This window comes from Artemia sp. Qi Xiang Cuo, chromosome 5 (assembly GCF_049724085.1).
Source record: "Artemia sp. Qi Xiang Cuo chromosome 5, ASM4972408v1, whole genome shotgun sequence".
NCBI lineage: Eukaryota > Metazoa > Arthropoda > Branchiopoda > Anostraca > Artemiidae > Artemia > Artemia sp. Qi Xiang Cuo.
Genome location: NC_142798.1, coordinates 63,927,544 through 63,949,841, shown reverse-complemented (window position 1 = coordinate 63,949,841; position 22,298 = coordinate 63,927,544). Strand labels below are relative to the sequence as shown.

Sequence of the window (22,298 nt, the reverse complement as noted above, 5' to 3'; positions counted from 1 at the left end):
CGAGAAGTGAAGTTTCGTTAATGATAATGAAATAACACAAAAAATAGGATGAAATTATATTTGTTTAGAAAAAAATTTGGGCTTTATATTTGCAAATTGGGGGTGGGGGAGGGTATAACATAGCATATATTTAATACGTAACCTAACCTAACCCAACCTAGGTACATTTTATTCCCCCTAAACCCCAAAAACTAAAGTTTAAATATAGTTCCCGGAGTGAGAAACCCTTTGTCCAAACAGCATCTAGGCATTACCCGGTAAAATGCCTATCTGATCTTCAATACAATTCTCGCGTGATTATCAGATTATATACAAGTACCAAAAGAATAAACTACAGGATAATATAATAAATTATAGAAAAAATCATAAAAATATTAGTATTTCGGAAGTTGGTATCCCCTCCCATGTATGCGGGTAATAGAGATACTTAGAAATTTCAGTCTTTTTCTAAAATGAGCTTTAGCTCCTTATTCTCCCTAAAACAGATAGTTGGGGAAATTGAATATTTTCTTTTAAAAAAATTCAAAAATGGAAGGGAATATAACTTAGAGGGAAAATTAAGTTAGGTCTTTAAGGATATTTTACTTAGGTTAGACATCTATGATACGGAAAAACAATTGGGATAGAAGCTCCAATTCAAATATTTCAGCAAGTAAAAAAAAAAGAAAAAAGGACATGCCGTAATCCATTATGGGAAAACAAGAAATCTCTATGCATCTTGAGAATAATGTAAGATGGAGGAAAGCCAGTGGAATTAATTGAGCGCATAGTCGACTTAAAAAATCTCACTTTCACAAAAATCTGTCATCACAGGCCCTTTAAGCGTCCCTTCATTAGGGGAAGGGTAGAATATGGTAGGGAGCCCCCGAAGTTGGTCCGAAAGACGTCTTGAAATAAAATTTAAAAAATGATGGAAGAAAAACATGTTCGAATTTTAAACGTTACCTCCCTCAGAAAAAAGCTCAAATATCCCACTGACGCCACCAGTGGCGTCAATTCGTAAAAAAACAGAGTGGGAGGGCGGTAAAATATATTTTTCAAAATATAGGGGGAAGTTTTTTTTCCAATGACCATTCCAAAAAGGGTAATTTTCAGTGAGAATACCAGAGTCTGTAGTTGCAAAATTAAGAGGGGAGAAAAATCTACGGATGGCGCAAATGCCTCCCTGTTCTAATTGGCGTCACTCGGTCGATCTATCTAAAAGTAGCTTCCTGGATAAAGCAGAAAAGAAAAAGGTTAATTAAATACTAGCTGCTATATTAAATGATCAGTTCCTTATCCCATTTAAAAGAATCAAGTTTCACTTTAATCAACGGGCAGAAAAGAACCCAGTTTTACAACATCTCTGTCCTCTTCGTCCAAGCCGAAAGACTTTAAAACGGCAATTCGCACGAAATGACTTCAAAGAAACAATAAAAATGTCTTTTATAGAGATGCGTTTATTTTATACTACCCCTTAATTCTCGGTTTCCAATTATCCACGCCTGTTTTTTCTCTACTAAAAAGTAGCGTTTTAGGAATTGCTAATTATGCACTTAATTTATTTGGTATTCTTTAATTCGAATATAGATAAAGCAGAATAATAAAAACCTTAGGGCAGACACATAAGTACCAACTGTCGTATACTTTCCCTTAAAGACTGAGTGAAAGCATTTTGGGTCACTACAAAATAAGATATTATTTAATACTGCAGGGTAGTATCCACAATTTTGGTCAGAGGGGGGGGGCATTTTTTTGGGGGGGGGGGGTGTTAAAGAAAAACTTTTAAAACGCATAAACAATTTGTTGATATAAGTTTTTGTTACGTTTTCACGAGCCAGACAAAAAATTAGGGGGGGGGGGTCAAATACAATATAACCATATAGACTGTAGGCTACCTTAAAAATTGGGAAAAATCAGAAATGTAAGCGTTTTTTCAGCCATGAATACACATAAGATGGGCTAAGAAGAGGGGTTAATAATCTTATCTTTTCAAAATAATTTGTATATAAACCAGAAAATATATACTTAATATTTTGCTCAAAGAAATAAAAACAAAACGTATAGGATGACCTGCTTTTTGATTTTCAAAAAGTGGATGCAATAAAAAGAAGCCGATATAAGAAAGAATGAGCGTAAACCGGGTAAATCGTTTGACCTCATAATTTAATCGGGAGTGGGGCTAATACTACGTAACTCCGTATGTTCAACAATATGCCAAGAGCCGTACATACACAGAGGGAAAGGTACTTATCGGTTATAAAATACACACTCGAGAAGTGAAATTTGGCTAATGCTAATGGAATCAAACAAAATATGATGAAAATATAAGTTTAGAAACAAATTTGGGCTATATACTTGCACATTGGGGGGGGGGGGTAAAGCATAGCATATTTTAAATAAGTAACGTGACATAACCTAACCAAAATATCAACTAAATACTTAAATAAAATAGGCCTATAGCTACAATTTATTTGCCAACCTAGCCAAAGCTAATTCTCTGGTATAAAGAAGCTGCTTGACCAGTTTCATCTGTCATGTTCGCATCATTCGCGATCGAAATTCTCGAGTGTGTATTATATAACCGATAAGTACCGAGGGGAATTTCGGGAACAGAGTATTCACACCTGTAACCATTTCATAAGGTCCATTAGGCTGGTCTTACTCGGTACCTGAAACTCAAACCATATCAGTCAAAACTAGCCCAAACTAATACAATCTACAATATATGTACACAGGGCCGTATACAGGATCCTTGTTTGGGGGTTAGGCTAGGGAGGTTTGCAAAAAACACATCAAAAACGTGTTTTTATGCATTTTTAATGCGTTTTTACGGGTCGGACAAACATTTAAAGGGGAGCATTTCAAACCCCATAGCCCCTCTCCTGAATACGACTTGTGTGTACAGTTTGATCTATTTCCGAAAGCTAAGCAATACAGTAAAACAATTGTATGAGGTTCCCCCTATCTTTCCCTTGGTGATTATCTCCATCAGATCAGCGATTAATTACTAAGCGTATACTTAATTACAGAGACATGCTAAAAAGGATGGAGCATTCAATTGATTAGCAGGGGTTAGGCTAGTCCTGTTTTCCCTAAACATCAGAAACTTAGTTTCATATTAACCTAGGGGAAACAATAAAACTTGCCAAATACACGCAAATAAATATAGCCTACCGTTGTTGATTGCAGAGAAAAGAGGGTGCTACATTCAATGTTTGGAAGGGTAAAGTCTCTATTCTATTTCAAAAGATGTTGTGTGAAATTTATGTCAATTTTTCTTCTTAAACGCAGCCTTATCGATGAAATTAAATTAAAAAAAAAACAAGTTTTGTCAACTGCGTTCTGCCCCGTATACGGGGCAGAACGGAGTATTTGACACTTTTTTATATTTTAATTAAATAAATAATAATTGTGTTCACTTCTTACAATATGAGTGTGAAACTTTGTTCACAACAATACAAGGTACTTTTGTGAAATTTTGTAGCCTTTTATATTGACTCCTTCTAATTAATAAAAATCAGTTTAAAGATAGTACCCCGTTCCACCCCGTGTTCCCCTATATGAAAGGGGCTGTCCCCTCCTCAACGCCTCGCTCTTTACGCCAAAGTTTTTTATTGTTTAAAAAAATAGAGTAGTAAGAAAGAGTCAAACTTAAGCGTAAAGAGCGAGGCGTTGAGGAGGGGACAGCCCCTTTCATATACGGAATAATTTCTGTTCGTTATAAGTTTTAATGTCGCTCCTTACTTTCAGTTAAAAAAAAACAGTTAAAAAAACATGAATAATTAAAATGAAATTCGCATGTTAATTTTCCTTTTTTTGGCTAATTGGCTTTCTCAAAATTTTGTTCTGACGTAAATTACGAATTAACTTACGTAACAGATTTCTATATTCGTATGGTTTTATTACGTATATTAGGGAGTTCGCTCCCTAGTCAATTCCTCGCTATTTACGCTAAAGTTCGAACCACAAACCCCTGAATCACAAAGGCGGGTTAATTAGAATAGATAGCTCTTTTGAAAGTACTAAAAAACTTTAGCGTAAAGAGCAAGGTATTGACTAGGGGGCGAACCCTCTCAAATCCGAAACATTTTCCGTTTGTTTGAAGCTTTAATTTCGCTCCTTGTTTTCAGTTGAAAAAAAATTGTTTTTTTATTTAATTTCTGATCGTTTTTTAAATAATGCTGGGAAATCTGGCGCCCCCTTCATGGAAATGTTCCTTCCCCTATGGAAAGATCCTCTAACGTAGCCAAAGACCCCCCCCCCCAACTACCAAAAAAACCCTGAAAACGTCTGTATACTTCCCAATAACCAATACTGTATGTAAACATTGGGTAAAGTCCATAACTTGCAGCCCTTCCCCCTTGGACTGTGAGAGATTAAGTCATCCTCAAAGACATAGTTATTATATTTTCGACCATGCTGAAAAAAAGGGGGTATCTCAAAATTTTGATCGGGAGACTTAAAAGGCCCTCCTTTTTTTAATTTCCTTTCGAATCAGCCCTCCCGCGATATTCTAGTACCACTGGGTCGATACGATCACCCCTGGGGGAAAAAAAAGACGCATTCGTGATCTTACAAAAATTCCCCATTTTTACAGATAGGAGCTTGAAACTTCTACAGTAGAGTTCTCTGATACGCTGAACTTGGTGGTGTGATTTTCATTAAGGTTCTAAAACCTTTAGGGGGTGTTTCCCCTCTTTTTCAAAAATCAGGCAAATATTCTCAGGCGCATAACTTTTGATGGGTAGAACTAATTTCAAAGAAACTTATATATTTGAAATCAGCATAAAAATCTGATTCTTTTGATGTATCTATTGGTATCAAAATTCCGTTTTTTAGAGTTTCAGTTACTATTGAGCCGGGTCGCTCCTTACTTACAATTCGTTACCACGAACTGTTTGATAATCCTAGCTCTTTACCACCTATTAGACACAATTCTGACTTCGCCAATGGGAGTGAACTTAAGGTTCATTCCAATCTAGAGCTTTTTTTTCAAATAATCTTTTGCATGTGCCAATAAAAGAAATACTCTAAAACCGCTCCCCACAAAAAAAAAACCCTGGTTATTTGCCGCCAATTAGACACAATTCTGACTTTGCCTATGGGAGTGGGCAGAATCTTATTTCTAATCAAAATATTGAAAAAAAAATCTTTTGCATGCTCCTAATAAAAAATAGGCCTAGTCGGAAGAGTATTTTAAAAGTCTTTTTTTTAATCCAGTTATGATTATGTAAGTAGCCTACTTATGAGAGACATTTAAATAAATTAAAACATTTTGATTATGGGCGTAAATACATAATATAGGCTAATTACGCAAATTAAAAATGAAAAAAAAATTGCGCAATAGCAAGCTAAGCTATTTGAAATTAATCTGGAAGTGGTTAATTTTCTTAATTACCAAAAGCCAGCTTAATTATAATTACTGCTAATGCTTGAACACTAATGAGAATAATATGAAAATTTCGACCCTGAAGCTTTGCCTTTAAGCAAAATAAAAAATGTCCTTAACTAATGCTTGCTAATTAAATTTTAGAAATGAGTATTAAAGTAGGCTAATTATTGAAAAATAACGTCAACCTGAAAAATAATGTCCCTTTTATGCTTGTCTGATAAACGTAAAGAACGATAGTTATCAAATTTTAGATTACGATGAAACAACATGTAGGGTAGGCCTAAGCAGGAAGTTATCTCGTGGGGAAGGGAGGCAAAAATTCCGAAAGCGAAAAAATAAGCGTATATTACGGAAAATATTCAGAATTACAAGAAACATGGCCAAAATGTTGAAGGAGGGAGTAGTGGGGAACCAGGGCCCGAGCCCTGTGCGAGTACCTGATTTGGCAGTAACAAAAACAAACAAATGAATAAAAAACTTAAACACTTACCATTGGGTTTTTGTTCTGTTTCAGGCGTTATAATACCAAACATATTTTGTGGTGTTGACTCGGGTATATCTTGATTTCCAGACGCCCTCTGTAATTCTGCTATGTGTTCCATTTGGGTGTGTCTTAACGATTTAACATGTTGTAACATAGCAGTCTTAGATGGAGCCTCAAACTGACAAAGTCTACACAAAAACTCCACTTCGCCATTCCTGCCACTAGCAAGTACTGACAAATATCGATAAATGTTCGCCAGTGATTCATGGCGTGGGGTCGCAGAATGCAGTTGTAATTTATGCGTACTGTTAGTATAATATTCACACACATTGCATCGTATTTGAACAGGGTTAGTTGATGTTGTGATGTACTGCAGCTTCCAGTCATTCCGTGGTCCTCCTTCTTGAATATGAGTGGCATGTTGCAAGCGCTGAAGGTGTTTATCTGTCTTACAGTGCAACTGAAAGTTTGCTTTGAGTGTTGTTTTATATGCACAAAGTCTGCATACATAATGACCCCCTATGAACATCACAGCTTCGTGCTCACGAAGTCGACTACGATCAGCTGTGACATGCGCAGTTAGGATATCAGTTTGCTCACAACCAAATACCCCACAAACTAGACACTGGAAAGGTTGCTGAGGGTTGGGTTCCATTGGCTCCGGGGGAGGCTCCATAGTCTCTGGGTTTAAGCCTGTATCCCCTTGGAGATGTGGAAGCATAGGGTTAAATTCAGGCGTTAAAATACCTTGCTGTTGTGTAGGTAGAGCATTTCCCGCCATCATTTGAAATAATAGAGCTTGACTATAAGCGAGATCTGCAAGGGCCGCTTCCGGGAGCTGAGGTTTGTCAACGGACGCACCACCTACAAAATTTGGTGGAAAGGGGGATTCTATAGTTAAATTTGACTGTGCTTGTTGCAAAACAGAAATTTGCTGCATATGTTTCACATTTTGTTGAAGAATCATCATATTATGTGTGTGTTTTTCGCTAGTCATGTGAATTCTTAAATTGCGAGCAACATTAGTTTCGTAATTGCACACGTCACATCTCCAAGTTGGCTTTAATTTTGGACTCGTTCTAGACTGTGCAGCCGAACTGGTTGAAGCTCCACCCAAAGCTACTGCTGATGAATTTTCTACACTAAGCTGTACTTTGGTTGACTCGGTCGTATTATGATTTACTGGAATTCCACCATTTTGCAATTCCTGGGCATTATTTAAATGCTTGTCCGACTGCATGTGGATACTTAAATTGCCCTTTGTCGTAGTTGAATAATTGCAGACTTCACATCTATAAGGCTTATAGCCACAGGTATATGTTTCACCTCGGGCAAGCCGTGGGTGAGGCTGATTAGTAAGACAATAAACACATGATGTTTCATTTTCAGGATGTTTCTCTTTCATGTGTATCTCTAATGTTTCCTGATATTTGTAATGCCAATTGCATTTTGGACATTTGAGTGTTTTACACGAATTCCTTGAGGCCATTAGCGCAAGGGGGCCTCTACTATTGGCTACAGCTAAATCACAGCGAGGACATTCGGTGCTTGGTGGACGACCATTTGGGTGATCAGGGCAAATTAAAGCCGGCAAAGAGGCAGGGTTGCAAATTACAGAAGGGGAGCAACGGCCTGAAGAAGGAGAGGCTTCGGTTTTTATTTCTAAGTTAATGTTAGAGCTAGAACTACGTCTCGACAGGTCCATTCCGTTGGTTTGCAGGTTTTCTTCCACTTCTTCTGATTTTTCTGCCTTGTTTTGGTTTGATGCTGTTAAAAACAATAAAATTGGTTCTTTTTCTGTTCCAACAAGCTGTATGATGGATGAAATTTTTTTTTGTGATAATAGTCTCTTTTCTTCATCATTCAAAGCCAGTCCGTGATCACTTATAGAGTGCTTTTCAAAAGAACTAGAAGATCCGAACGATAATCTACAGGCAAAGCACATTAAAATAGGCTTAACTAATACCATTTCCAGACTTTTCTCACTTTCATTAGGAATATCAATCACCTTACCTTGATGGTCATGGACTGCGCAAACACGATAACTATACACAGCTGAATGCTCCGATTTTCTGGTAAAATAGTAAGCGTTAGATATTTGAGGAAAAAATGGTACTAACAGAGGGTCATTCGCACTTTTTCTTACATCAACAATAGCCCCTTCTATTCGTGGAAAAGGATCTGCATCTACTACCTCAGAACTAACTTCAATTATGTAAGCAGAACCATCAATATTATAAACAATCTTTCCACCAAATGGTTCAATATCACTAATTTTTTCAACTTCTTTGTGGGTCCATGGAAATCGACCGATATTAAATTCATCAATACTAAATGGGAATGATGCCTTATCATTACTTTGTGCACTAACAGTGAGGGAAACTTCTTTCTGTGGTGAACAATAACGATTCAACTCTTTTGGGGGTGAAGGGAACTGCCCTGTATCAATAACCCCGTTTATCTGTCTATCTGAACTTAATACAGCCGAGGTCACGAAATTGGCAGCTGTCTCGCCGTGACAAGTAGGTGTTGCGACACTAACTTCCATTCTCTTAAAGCCTCTTGCATTACATAGGAACAACACCTAAAAATAAGATGGATTTTTAGGCAAACAAATCTACATAAATCACATACTACCATCTTTGTCAAGTGTAACATAATAGATACAGTTGGATTATTACCAAGGCCCTACCCAGGATATTTTTGGAGGAAATTTTAATAAAAACAAAGTTCGAGGGGGTGGGGTTACGCAAAAAACCTCAAAAACGCATACAAAATTTTTTTATATAAATTTTTTTTAAGGTTTTACGATTCAGACAAACATTTCGGGGGAGGGGGTCAAACCGGGTAACCCCCCCCCCCCTGGATACGCCCCCGATTATTACATAGAGAATCCTATTAATAGAACCAAATCTACTAAGTGGGACCCAGAATTAGGGGTGTGTGCAGGGAAAATACATCAGACTCCGAATGTCCCCTCCCAACATCTCATCATTTTAATGCATGCTGCATAACTCACCTTTATTACATCCCGGTCTACCCAGTATAAGTTTCTACCCGGAGGAAAGGGTTTTTAAACCCTCCAAACATAAAACCAGTCATACATATTAACTGTCTTTGAGGAACCATTTTTTTTTGGCTCTTTCGGGGACGGCTTTTCGCTTGAATTTTGTTTCTTTTAATTAGTCATAAAAAATTGTCAGTTTTATTTTATTAATTGAAACACGATTCAGCTTCATCACTTCGAATAAAGTTTCGGTGACAAAAAAGAGTCCTTAAATATTATTTGGACCTTTACAAGCCGTAACGTTTAATTAAACACATTTTTAGAAGCATAGAAATAAGCTTCTCAGGTTTTCCAAGTCCAGAACTGGCGATCTTTAAACAAAATACCGCCGATATCAGGCCCGTGCACAGGGGGGGGGCACGATCATTCCTCCCCTAAAAAAGCTTATGATATTTCTGACTTATTCCACATTTCTTTGTAATTACCATGTCATTTGGAAAACTTTTTTTCTTTTGATAAATTTTATGTCCCTCCCAAAAATAAGCTCCAGCTTAGGATACATGCCTGGTCGATATGCTTTTAAAAGCATCAAAATTATTTTGAAATTCAGATACTTTTTTCAGAACAATACCATGACTACTAAGAAAGCAGGAACATCGGCAACAAAAACTGAATCACTATCAAGCAGGGATGTCAATTCTGTTGGAGTTTAAAAAAAGCTTTTTTTTTATTTTCGTTTAAAAGACAAATTCGCAGCCCCCTGATTAAAAAAAAACATTTTGCCCCTCCCCCTAAATTTTCGTCAACTGTCGCCGATGCCATCAAGTGGGATGCAAAAAAATAATTAATCTGCAATACAAAAAAAAAAACAATTACAAAAATTAATAAACCAAAAAAGGTATAAATCAGATTAAAAAATCGTTAAAGGCCTTAGACACTAGTTCATAGACCAAAGGGGCGTGGAAACATAATTGAATATACTATAATCTAGGTTCACAATAAAATTTGAATTACACAAGGTAATAAACTCCCTTTTCCAATTTGGCTTTCCGTATTCTAATATGCAATGAACTCTACTCACAATGAATTATAATTTCTAGAAATTTTATTTTAAGCAAGCTTTGAATATGTTCAGGGATGTACGGAGGTGATGTGACCCATTGCAAATGGCAGCTGATATATATCAATTAATAATACATCAACGCATATGGATGAGGGGTTGTTAGAATTACTCCTCCAGGGGGTTGTAAGATTGGTCATAAGGGCGGCCAGAAAATACTTTTGACTACAAGAATACACATTTTACCGGTTAAAACAACCTAAGTATGACACAATTTCGCAGCGGTGGCCTTCGCTCTCGAACACCCTTGATATACATATGTTCCATAATAACCTATTATATTTTCAATATAGTCCGCCTATTTTGTTTTTTGTCCAATTTTGTGTTTTTTCTCTAAAAACAAAATTCATGCGCATATGATACTCGTCAAGTATGGCATCCTTTCATCGAGATTCAGTACTCCCTCTTATTAAAAGTACACTGAAAGAAATCCAGAAGTTTTTTCTTCTTTTTTACAGATCGAGTCTATGTGATAGACCAAGGGCAGGAAGGTACACGGCAATTTCTTTGGGGGGACTAGGAAAAATCATTTAGGGATGGTTCCAAATTCTAAAAAAATCAAATTATATGAAAAGTGTGCAAAAATACAAGACAAGCCAATATTGAGATTTCGACGAGGACACTGGTTCGAACCCCCTTCTCGCGTACGTCTCTGACTAAGGGGATGCCAGTAAAATCAATTCGTTTCGTTTTACCTTTCGGTTTCACTACTTATTCAAAAAATAAATAAATATTAGTCGTGATAAAGTACAATGACTCATGTTTATTAGCCAAGATTCAGTAACTAAAACAATTAATCTGATAACTAATAGTTGTAATTTAAGCTCATTTTGACACTTTGAGGTTTCGGGGTAGGAAGTGAATAAAGAAAAGAATCTCACTATATAACAAGGGACAATCTTTTTTGTTAATTAAACAGTCACACCAAATTTGCTAATTATTATATTCAGACAAAATTGTGAGGAAATTAAGTGGCAGGATTGTCAAGAACGTGGGAATACTTCACGGACGAACTTCAAAAACTTACTAACTCATCTTTTTTAACACTCATAATTAAAGATAGCCTAATAAGTATTTGAAAGCTTTTACGGAAAGCAATTAAGGTGATTTTTGGCTATAAATTTTTTTTGACCAATTTTTGTGATTTTATTAACTCCTTTCTTTAATGTTAGCACTAAATGCGAGGAGTTGTTGATTTTCTAACGCATTACGAAAGCCCCCACACCGTTATTTGTTTTACCACACGTAGGGACTGCCACCTAGTGTAGAAGATTTTGAAAGTGGGCAGCGCCTCGATAACCGTGACAGAGAATCACTTTTTTAAAGACACTCCATACTTAAAACGATAAGGGACTGAAAGCCTCTAATTAAGGTTTTTTTTTCACCGTGGTGATTCCAATGGTACCATACGCACTTTTCATTTCGACCCGGCACCATTTTCGTGGGGTTTCAAGCTTTTTTTCAAGATTCCTGTAAATTTGTTTTCACCATAAACTTTGGCTCTTAATTAAATAAAAAAAAACAAGTTTTTTAAACTGAAAGTAAGGAGCGACATTAAAACTTAAAACGAACAGAAATTATTCTGCATATGAAAGGGGCTGTCCCCTCCTCAACGCCTCGCTCTTTACGCTAAAGCTTTTATTGTTTTAAAAAATAAAGTTGTGAGACAGAGTCAAACGTTAGCGTAATGTGCGAGGGGTTGAGGAGGGGACAGCCCCTTTCATATACGGAATAATTTATGTTCGTTTTAATTTTTAATGTCGCTCCGTACTTTCAGTTTAAAAAACTTGTTTTTTTTATTTAATTTATTATTGATTTTTAGTAAATACAGCTTTTATTTTGACTCACTGTCATTGAATAAGTAAACAAAATTTGCATAAAAATTTTACTTTTCTTTTGCTAAATGGATGTCTCTAAATTTGGTTATGACGTAATTTACAAATTAAATTACGTAACTAACTTCTATATTCGTATATTTTTCTTCTGGCAAAAAATATAAAGTTACAGATCATAACATCTAACATCTAAACACACGTCATGCAGATCATAACACACGTCATAACATCAAATTTTTTTTTTAGATGTTATGACGTGTCGATGTTATGACTGTCGATGTTCTGACGGTTAGTGGTTCTGACGGATTTTCACTATGTAAAAATATATATATATATATATATATATATATATATATATATATATATATATATATATATATATATATATATATATATATATATATATATATATCCTCGGTACATGGACAGAACTGGATCTCAGCTATAGAGCGTCAGCAAAATTTTTTTCTTTCATTGACAAATGTTCAAAATTTTGATTGACAAATGAAAACTTTAGAAGAGAAGAAAAATCACATACGATAACTTGCATAGGGAAAATAAACCTTAATCATTTGTTGTAAATTAGGCTGCGTTATACGAACAAAAATTGCGTACATACTGTAGTCTGAGCCATCGCTTCTCACCTAGCAGGCAAGTCAATTCACCAAGGGGTTTCAGACTATGCTAAGTTGTGTGCAGGTTCAGAATCGAAGACATGGACGTGAGGCTGGAAGCGAAGCCGGGGTCGTAAAATTGAAACTAGAGGCAGGGTTATTAGCACACAACTGTGTGTATAGAAGACAAACATCCCCTATTAGGAGAGAAGATATATGCTAGAATTCAATGTACTCCACTGTTGCTGTAATTCCCCTTTCCAAAGTTCTTGTACTTACCTTTTGAAACACAAGGGGGACCAAGCATCAGGACCGTATCCAAAGGGAGTACCCGGTTTGAACACCCCCCCCCCTCCCCGAAATTTTTGTCCAACTTGTAAAAAAGTAACAAAAATGTATACAAATAAATTTCGATGTGGTTTCAAAAAGTTTTTTAACACCCCCTCCCCCCCACCAAACAAATAAAAAATCCTAGATACGGCCTCGCAAGAATCCCTTCCAATTTTTACAATCACAAACAAACCACTAGCGTGAGCCACAGTGGAGTCACGGAGAAGTGGGACTGCTTGTATAACAAATTGTAGTGACTCACAAACTTTCATTCTTATTACTGGCTTGAAATTTCACACACGAAGTTTAAAACCAATCGGGCTGTAGATAAGCAGGGTTATTTGTTTCTCCAGAAACGAGGGAGTGGAATAATGGAACCAAGGAGTGGAAGTGGAAATATGGGAGGGGGAAAAGAATAACGGGAGTGGTTTATGAAAATAGGTCACATATATCAGCCAATGAAAGCGAAGCCCATTTTTAAAACGAAATCATAAAAAAAGTAATCTCACTTTTGTCCTTTGGTGGAGTTGTCAATGCTCCAGTACCAATATAGACTGGATGACAACTACCTTTTTTGCTTGAAAAACAATCACATTTTCAATTTCCCTTAGGTGAACTGTCAGAAGACCTTTAGCCAAGACAAAAACCAGTTCATGTGCAAATTACTTTTGTTAATGAAAGTCGCAAATATTTTGGATGCATAAATTAATCCCCTTCCCTCTGTGCCTTAAAACCTTGTCAGACCCCTTTAAGCCTTTCATTAAACTTGAACGGTTCGAGTCAACCGATACGAGGTAATTAACCTATTGTCGCAGACATTATTGTTCGCAAGAATTTGGATCCTGGTGCTTTTATCGTTTTGTTTATGATGGTCGAAGTCTTGTCATTTAAGGTTTATGTTCCCCGTACATGTTTTTGGTATGTTATTTTCCGCAGTCTTCTTATTCAATTTTTCAATGTAAGAAAAATATTTTGTAAAAATTCGATAACTGAAATTCCGCTCTATCTACCGAATCAGATTGTTTAAATTCACTTTTTTTAAATTGAAAAACACGTCAAAATTGGCTGAAAGCTGTCGAAAAAAGGAAACTTTCAATTTTCTAAGCATATTTACATCACTCAAAGTAAAACTGAACAATATCATAATTCTGGCTCGTTGAATGGACAGACCCGAAATTAAAGATTCCAATAGTATAAATATCTTGTCCTTTCAGTAAAAGGACAAGATTTCAGTAAAAGGACAAGACTGAAAGTCTTGTCCTTTCAGTAGCTGTATACATGTCGCATTGGATGTTTGTAACATCCAATTGAATGTAAACCTTAATAGCCTTGTAACTTAGCCTTGTCTGGTACACATGAAAAGGCATGTGCTACACAGCGGGCCCCTTTGCGACCGTTAGCAGGTTCAGTGCTGCTTCTGCATCGACATCCACATAATAATCCAAATAATATGAAATATTTTATATTTCCATGTATGTATGGGCAGATACATTTCAGTGACAATATACTATTACTTTGTCCATGTTAGTAGTCTATATATCAAAAGCAGTATCTCGATTTGAGATATACTTAAGCGGGGGGAATCGCAGGAAAAATTATGGAACTAAAATTGAAATCATTTTTAAGACACAGACGATATTTCAAATTTACATAATCACATTAAAAAAAAAATAAAAAAAACGTTAAAGGTTAAAACAAACATAGGTACTTGTATGATATAGCCCCTACCTTTAATATTCTTCAAGTATGTTTCTCTGACGCTCAATCCTAATGAAATAACCTAAGTATGATAAAAATATAATAGTTTAAAAACAAATTTGGGCTATATATTTGCACACTAGGGGGTGGGGTGGGGATAGAGTATAGTGGGTCTGTATGCCTAATGTTTTAGGTACAATTATTCTGCATATTATGAAGTAAGAATTGGTATCTAACTTCACACTGTCCAAGTACTTTACCCCCACCCCTCCCTAATGTGCAAATATGTAGCACAAATTATGTATTTCTCATCTATTCTGTCACTTCTCTTTTTCTTGTCTCCCGCTAAGCTGCAGGAAACTAACGAAAGAGAACCGGTTCTATAATGCGTCAATGAATGAACAAATTGAGCTGTAGAACTATATCATACTTTTACCCAAACATAAATTAACCTATTTACGAGTTTGATTGCCTCCACCCTTAACCGCTCATTCTTGGCGCTAAAATTTAAACTTGCTATAACTATGGTTAAAGCCAGAATCTTGTAATAAAAGAGCAGCGTATGAGCAATAAAAGAGCTCACTTAATGTGGATTTGACTGTTGCTCATATTACACAGTTAATCCAAACAAATTCCTCCAAAGAAAGTGATGGTCACATTGATTTGAAAGACTCTTAATATAAAGTTTGAAAAAATGCAAGAGGATTGGCTCCACAATAAGATGCACAATGATGATACCCAATTCTGTAACCAGTGACGTCGATTGGGAGGAACAGGGGGGCATTTCCTCCCAGATGCCATCGAGGTACTCCCGTATAATCCAGAACACACTCGAGAAGTTTGCTCAGTTGAATAAGCGAAAAACCGGTTTAACCTTCTCCATTTGGGGACAATTAGCTTAGGTTCACTAAATTAAACTAAGTTTTAGCTATATTTTAATTAAATATTTAATATATAGAGTTGGTATTTCGGTTAGGTTATGTATTTAATATATTGCGTTCTAGGCGGCCTGCTTTCCATAATTCTAAGTTGTAGTTCCCATAATTTTGTTACTGAAGTATTATATTTTCATCATATTTTTGTACGTGTATACCGCCAAGGTACTTGTCTATTATAGCGACCACACCCTAAAAGTGAAGTTAGGTTAATCCTAATAAAATATACCAAAATATGATGAAAATATAATACTTTATTAACAAAATCATGGACTACAGCATATAATTATGGAAAGCAGGCCGTCCAGAACGCATTATATTACATACCTAATCTAACATACCCCCCCAAAAAGGTATTTATCAGAATATAGAGAGAACAAAAATGACCCCTTTCCTCTCTCTCCCAATTGACACCTCTGGGTGATCTGGAACAACTTTGAAAGCTCCTGGTTGAAAACTAGTTCACTTCATTTGCACTGGAGGCGAAGGTGCAGTTTCCAAAACATACGTGTCGTGAAGTCCAGTACACCTGTGACGGATAGTGGACATCCCTTAGCAAGTGTTATTAATCAGGCATTGATTTGCTAGATTTTTTTTTATCAACTTCCATTGCAAAACAAACCACAAGCAATTTTTTTTACAAAAAGACAAGAGAATAACTTGAATTATAGCCATAATTGCTATTTCTTATGGGAAATAACGCCATTAATACATTTATTTTTAGACAAAGGACTCCTGTATACACATGGTTGGTACAACCAATTAAACACAATTTCCAAAATAGTGTATTAAACACAATTCCCCAAATAGTGAACACCCGCTTGGATTTTAAGATAAAGTGCAACAGGGTCGAACCGCTGTTTAAAAATATTACATATAACAGAATACAGAAGCGTCAAAAAGTATTTCCGATTTAGACTCCTGCTCCGTCTTCCCAGTTGACTCCATTGGGTTTTTCATTCACAACAGCACCAGGTAAAAATTTTATTCAATGGCACAATTGTCATTCCTCACGGGAAGCAACGCCATTAATTGCGTTTTAATCGCTATTCCGTCTTCCAATTCGGATTGCATGCACAGGTTTTTCACTTGACCATTGTTTCACACTCGAGAAGTGAAGTTAGGTTAATCGTAATGAAATATACCAAAATATCATTCTTTATAAACAAATTTCGGCTATATATTTGCACAGTGGGGGGGGGGGTTGAGTATAGCGGCTCTGCATGCAAAATGTGTTAGCTACAATTATTCTACATAGGCTATTATGAAGTAGGAATTGTTTTCCAACTTCACGCTGTCCAAATACTTTATCCCACCACTAATGTGCAAATATATAGCCCAAATTATATAAGCCCAATGTATTCTTTCGCCCTCACTTGTTTTCCACTGAGCGCAAGGTAATTGTCTCTTAATACAGCAGATAAAACCGGTTTGTTCTCGAGTGTGTACTGAATAATAAACAAGTACCAAGTTTTCAAACTTATTTACATCTAAAATCTTTTTCTGTTGGCAATCCATAAAACTGTTGGCATACCACGTTTGGCAGTCGTGCCAGGGGTGCCCCAAGCCTGCTCTATGTTTAATTACCTAAATTTAGATGTATTTAAGCCTAATCGCAAACAGGATAATAAAAGGGGATTTAGTAGGATTATGCACACTTAATAAATAAAAAATGCCCTCAGTAAAGTAAAAACTATTAATTACTTTAATCTAAACATACCAAACTAGGATTAAATTTACCGCACTGACTAATTCGTGGTAATAAAATTCGATTTCTATCTATTTCCGTTTTAATCCTCTAACTACATTCATTAAGATAAAATAACCGCAAGTTTTAAATCCAGATCCTATTATGTTCGAAAAATAAATACAGATTAGAACTATGACTCCTTCGAGCTCCCACAAAAAAAGAAAAAAGAAGTTTGAAAGAACATATACGTCTGCCAAATTTTGGTATTTCACAGGGTCTATTGATCCCCCTTCAACTTCACCAAAAACGAGGGCAGCCAGGGGAAGATCCAGTGAGTGGTTTTCGGGGCACGTGCTCCCCAGAACGTCGAAAGTTGCACTGACTACGGGGGTGGAGGGGAGAGAACTACTAATAAGAGAGCCCACGTTTCGTTGGTCTATCCCCCAAATATATTTTCAATTATGTATCCCTCCATGAGGGGAACGGGCAGACACGAACAAATGTTTTATTTTATTTTACGGGGGCCTAGGATTTGGAATACTGTTCGACCAGGCCCTGTTATAGGAGGGTGGGGGGGGGGTCTTATGACATATTCCTCCCTCCTCAACAATTTCAAGATTATTGGTCTTTTTATTTCATGAAACCAGGTTTTTTGAGGTTTTCCCTATAGTAATATGAAACAATCAATATAAATAAGCGTGTTTTGTTTGAATAAATGGGGGGAGGGGACCTTTTTAATCAATAACAGACACCTCAAAGTGTATTGCATTCATCCTAGTAATATAATCGTTGCTGCAAAGGCGCTGCCTGTAAAATGTTGTTAAAAAGTTGCATGTAAAACATAGAGCTGCTTAGTCTACCTTACACGAGAAAAAAAAAATCCCAATCTCTGACCAGTTCAATGCCCAACTTCTAATATGGCCTACGTACTGAAACTAATCGTATTATGTTTCTGGATTTTACCAATTAGTCTAACCTAGATTGAACAAGTCATTCATTTCAGAATTGTCAAATAGCTCACCTATTAGGGTTGTACGAGGAACTCATTTTAAACAATTTTAGTCTAATAGAGCGATGTCTTTTAAAAAATAAAAACTTCAACTTCTCTTTTGTTTAAGAAAGTATTTTTTTATTTAGGACCTTGCAGATTTTAATCGGACACATGACTCCTCCCAACAAAGACGAAAAAAAAAAAATTAGAAGCCTATGCTTTATAGGTTAGAGCATAGCATTTGGGTGGAGGGGGACACACCAGTCAAAACCTTGAATTAAGATTGCATTCACGAAAGTAAGAAGAAAATCTGAAAAATAGTTAAACGTTGGATACATGCCTCTGATTTAGCAAATTAGTGAATTAACACATGGCTTGCAAATAAACATTTAATTACATTTGCCATTTAATGCATTCAAATAGACATTATATAGGCTAAGCTATAGCCTATTACGTATTATACCTTAGAGTCGTTTCAGAGGAGCAAGGGGGCAGTTGACACCCCCCCCCCCATTAATTTGTTGAAAAAAATATATGGCCCGTGCCCCTTGACTATCAGGATACGGACCCCTCTTGCTCCCCAATAAAAAATGCTGCTATGCCCCGGTATTATATCAAATTAAAAAGTTGAGGAAATCAAGGGCTTACGGATTATCTCGCCTCATTTACATCATATAGAAGGACGGAAAGCCGACTGTAGGAACGAATTTAAGTTTACCTCCTATAACAGCTCCTATGTATACATGATTTGAAATTACAGAACTGCAGCTGAAAACCTTACTGTCGGTCAATCTGTAATCTTTTAAGATCGCCTGACACCCCTTTGACAAAATGATTAATTTTATGAAAATACTCCACATTATCGGTTCAGAATTTTGTGGTAAACAAAGGACTTGGTTCAGTCTAATTCAGATTCACCATTTGAGCCATACTCAGGGTATCTCAACTGGATACTCAGGAACTAGGAACGAGAAACCCTAGAGATTTCCAGAAAATAGCACCGCAAGAAAAGGAATATGTTTTGAAATCTTCTTCTGGTAAATTTCCCGATAAATTGAATACTGAGATACCATAGCTAAGAAACAGGCATATCTTTAGAATCAGAATTGCATCCTGAATCCAAATATACCATTTAATTGCGTCGCAGATGACTTTTATCCCCACCCCAATTAGTAGTCAAATACAGTCTTTAGAGCATTTTGGTGCTACAGTCTTTAGACCTATGCATACACTAATTTCAATATGCATAAGGCAAGTGCATTCGCTTATCTCAATATGTATAAACCAAAGAAATCCTGAATTGGAATTCTCCATTATATGCAGCGAATTCTCCACTATGTTAAACATGCATATTGACAAACAAAACACACACTATATACATCTAACCTGGTTCATTTTTAATCATAATTAAATAAGAAAAACAAGTTTTTTTTAACTGAAAGTAAGGAACGACGTTAAAACTTGAAACGAACAGAAATTATTCCGTATATGAAAGGGGCTGTCCCCTCCTCAACGCCTCGCTCTTTACGCTAAAGTTTTTCATTGTTTAAAAAAAATAATAGAGTTGTGAGAAAGTCAAACTTTTGCGTAAAGAGCGAGGCGTTGAAAAGGGGACAATCCTTTTCATATACAGAATAATTTCTGTTTGTTTTAAGTTTCAATGTCGCTCCTTACTTTCAGTTAAAAAAACTTTTTTTTTTTTGTTTTTTTTGAACGTTTTTGAATAGATGCAGGTTTGGATTTCGGCTCACTGTCCATGAATAATTAAAGGAAAATTTGTATATTAATTTTACTTTTATTTGGTTAAATGGCTCTCTCGAAAACCTGTTTAATTTCATTTACGAAAGTTTTTATTAGTAATGAATATACGTAACTTACGAATTAACTTACGTAACGACCTTCTATATTCATATATTTTTAATACGTATATTTGAGGGTTCGCCCCCTAGTCAATACCTTGCTCTTTAAGCTAAAGTACCGTACAAATTTTGTTCCAATTCTTTAAAAATGACCCCTTAATCACAAATGCCGTTAATTAGGATAAATAGCTCTTATGAAAGTACTAAATAATCTTTGGCTTAAAGAGCGAGGTATTGACTAGGGGGTGAACCCAATCATATACGTAATGTTTTCTGTCGTTTTAAGTTTTGATGTTGCTCCTTATTTTCAGTTAAAAAACTTGTTTTTTTTATATATAATTTATGATCTTTTTTTAAATAATGCTGGGAAATCCGGCACCCCCTTAATAGCAGTGTCCCTTCCCCCAAGAAATCTTCCTCCGTGGATAGATCCTCCCAGATAACCCCCCACCCACTCGCCAACCCCACCCCCACTACCAGAAAAAATCCCCCCTGAAAACGTCTGTATACTTCCCAATAACCAATACTATGTGGTAACATTGGGTAAAGCTCATAACTTTCAGCCCTCCTCCTGAGCATATTGGTGGAATAAGTCATCCTAAAAGACATAGTTATAACACTTTCGATCACGTTGAACAAAATAGCTATCTAAAAATTTTGATCGGGTGATCTTGGGAAAAAAATGAGCGTGGGAGGGGGCCTAGAAGCCCTCCATTTTCTTGGTCACTTAAAAAGGGCACTAGAACTTTTAATTTCCGTTAGAATGAGCCCTCTCCCTTTGTTCTAGGCCCACTGGGTCGATACGATTACCCCTGGAAAAAAAACAACAACAAATAAACACGCATCCGTGATCTTTCTTCTGGCAAAAAATGCAAAATTCCACATTTTTGTAGATAGGAGCTTGAAACCCTACCTCTGCAGTAGGGTTCTCTAATATGCTGAATATGATGATGTTATTTTCATTATGGTTCTATAGCTTTTAGGGGGTCTTTCCCCCTTTTATCAAAAATCAGCCAAATTTTCTCAGGCGCGTAACTTTTGATAGGTAGGACTAAACTTGATGAAACTTATATATTTGAAATCAACATTAAAATCTGATTCTTTTGATGTTCCTATTGGTATCAAAATTCCGTTTTCTACAGTTTCGGTTAGCCTACCATTGAGCCGGGTCGCTCCTTAGCCTACTTACAGTTCGTTAGCCTACCACAAACTGTTTGATGCCATGGATTCCAATATATAGCCAGTTGTTGCTGGCTTTATTCAAAGCCAGTAAGGATGAATATACCAAAAAAAGGCATTTAACTGAAAATACCAAAGAAAAGATATTTTCCAAACCCAAATTGATTCCCCCTCCGTAATTGACACCACTGAGCTCTTCTGAGGTAAAAACGTGGAACAGCGACGTTTTGCCTGTCTTAATTAAAAAGAAATTGGCTCTGACTAGAGCTGTCTAGGACCGTTGGTCTTTGCAAGGTGGTTACAAGATCTTGGCCAGATTATAAGCCTATCTTTCAAGCGTTGAAAGCAGAAGGGCGAGGACTGCCAAGGACAGGAGCTTGAAAAGACCTTTTCCTACCCTAATTTGGACTGTATTTTTATTTACCTGTCGGAATTATTTTGTGAATTCGGGTACAGTTCTAGATTATGGCGCTTCCCAGAAGGAAGCATCTTAATAAAAGTATTACCATTATATTCCTTATTTAATGTTCTTTTCGAATAGTATATTCGCGTTTCTGACAATACACTCTGTAAATAATATACTAGAACAAAATCGTTGCCTTACCAAGCCACCGTAGACAGGCACAAAGGCGAACTTTGTGTCCACAACCCGCCGAAAGCTTCAGCTACAGCCATCTCCTACACAGTCTCCAAAGAATTAAGGTAAATTTTGTAGCCCGCCCAGCCGAATCAGTGACACCCTCCTTTTTTTCTTCAAGAACTTTACGAAGTACAATCCACCCTCCCCCGAGAAGCCCGAGTCATAAGTTAATTTTTAACTTTGTACGACATGATGATAAGTCCAAACCCCCTAAACTAAGTTTTCACGTCGCATAACGTAATTTATAGAAAATATTAGAAATTATTAACAAAAGATCGCGAATATCTTAGGAGGAAAATTTCTAGTTTAAGGGCTTTTTGCTATCTTGGAAAGTAGTTGAGTTAGATGAATGAAACTCTCAGGAATGTATTTAGATTCTTAATAATCTCCTTGGGAGATAATTTGATATACCTAACTCCCCTTTTCTCCCTCCAGAGGGCACTGACCTTTGATGACTTTTAAAATGCTTTGTGTTAAAAAAGTGAAACATTGCAGACAGGTCTTGTGCTCAAATGAGGAACAAAAATCGTTTTGAGCCTCAT

The 22,298-nt window shown here is 36.3% G+C and overlaps 1 protein-coding gene across 2 annotated transcripts in view; it reads right to left on the bottom strand.

The window, feature by feature from the left end:
* Window positions 1–22,298, bottom strand: part of LOC148952379 (zinc finger homeobox protein 4-like) — a 100,648-nt gene that overhangs the window by 76,670 nt on the left and 1,680 nt on the right. For both annotated transcript variants that reach the window (XM_089089835.1, XM_089089836.1), the window contains exon 2: window positions 5,865–8,442. In XM_089089835.1, coding sequence (XP_088945961.1) covers window positions 5,865–8,406 — 2,542 coding nt within the window. In that variant the 5' untranslated portion in view covers window positions 8,407–8,442. The remainder of the gene's footprint in view (window positions 1–5,864; window positions 8,443–22,298) is intronic.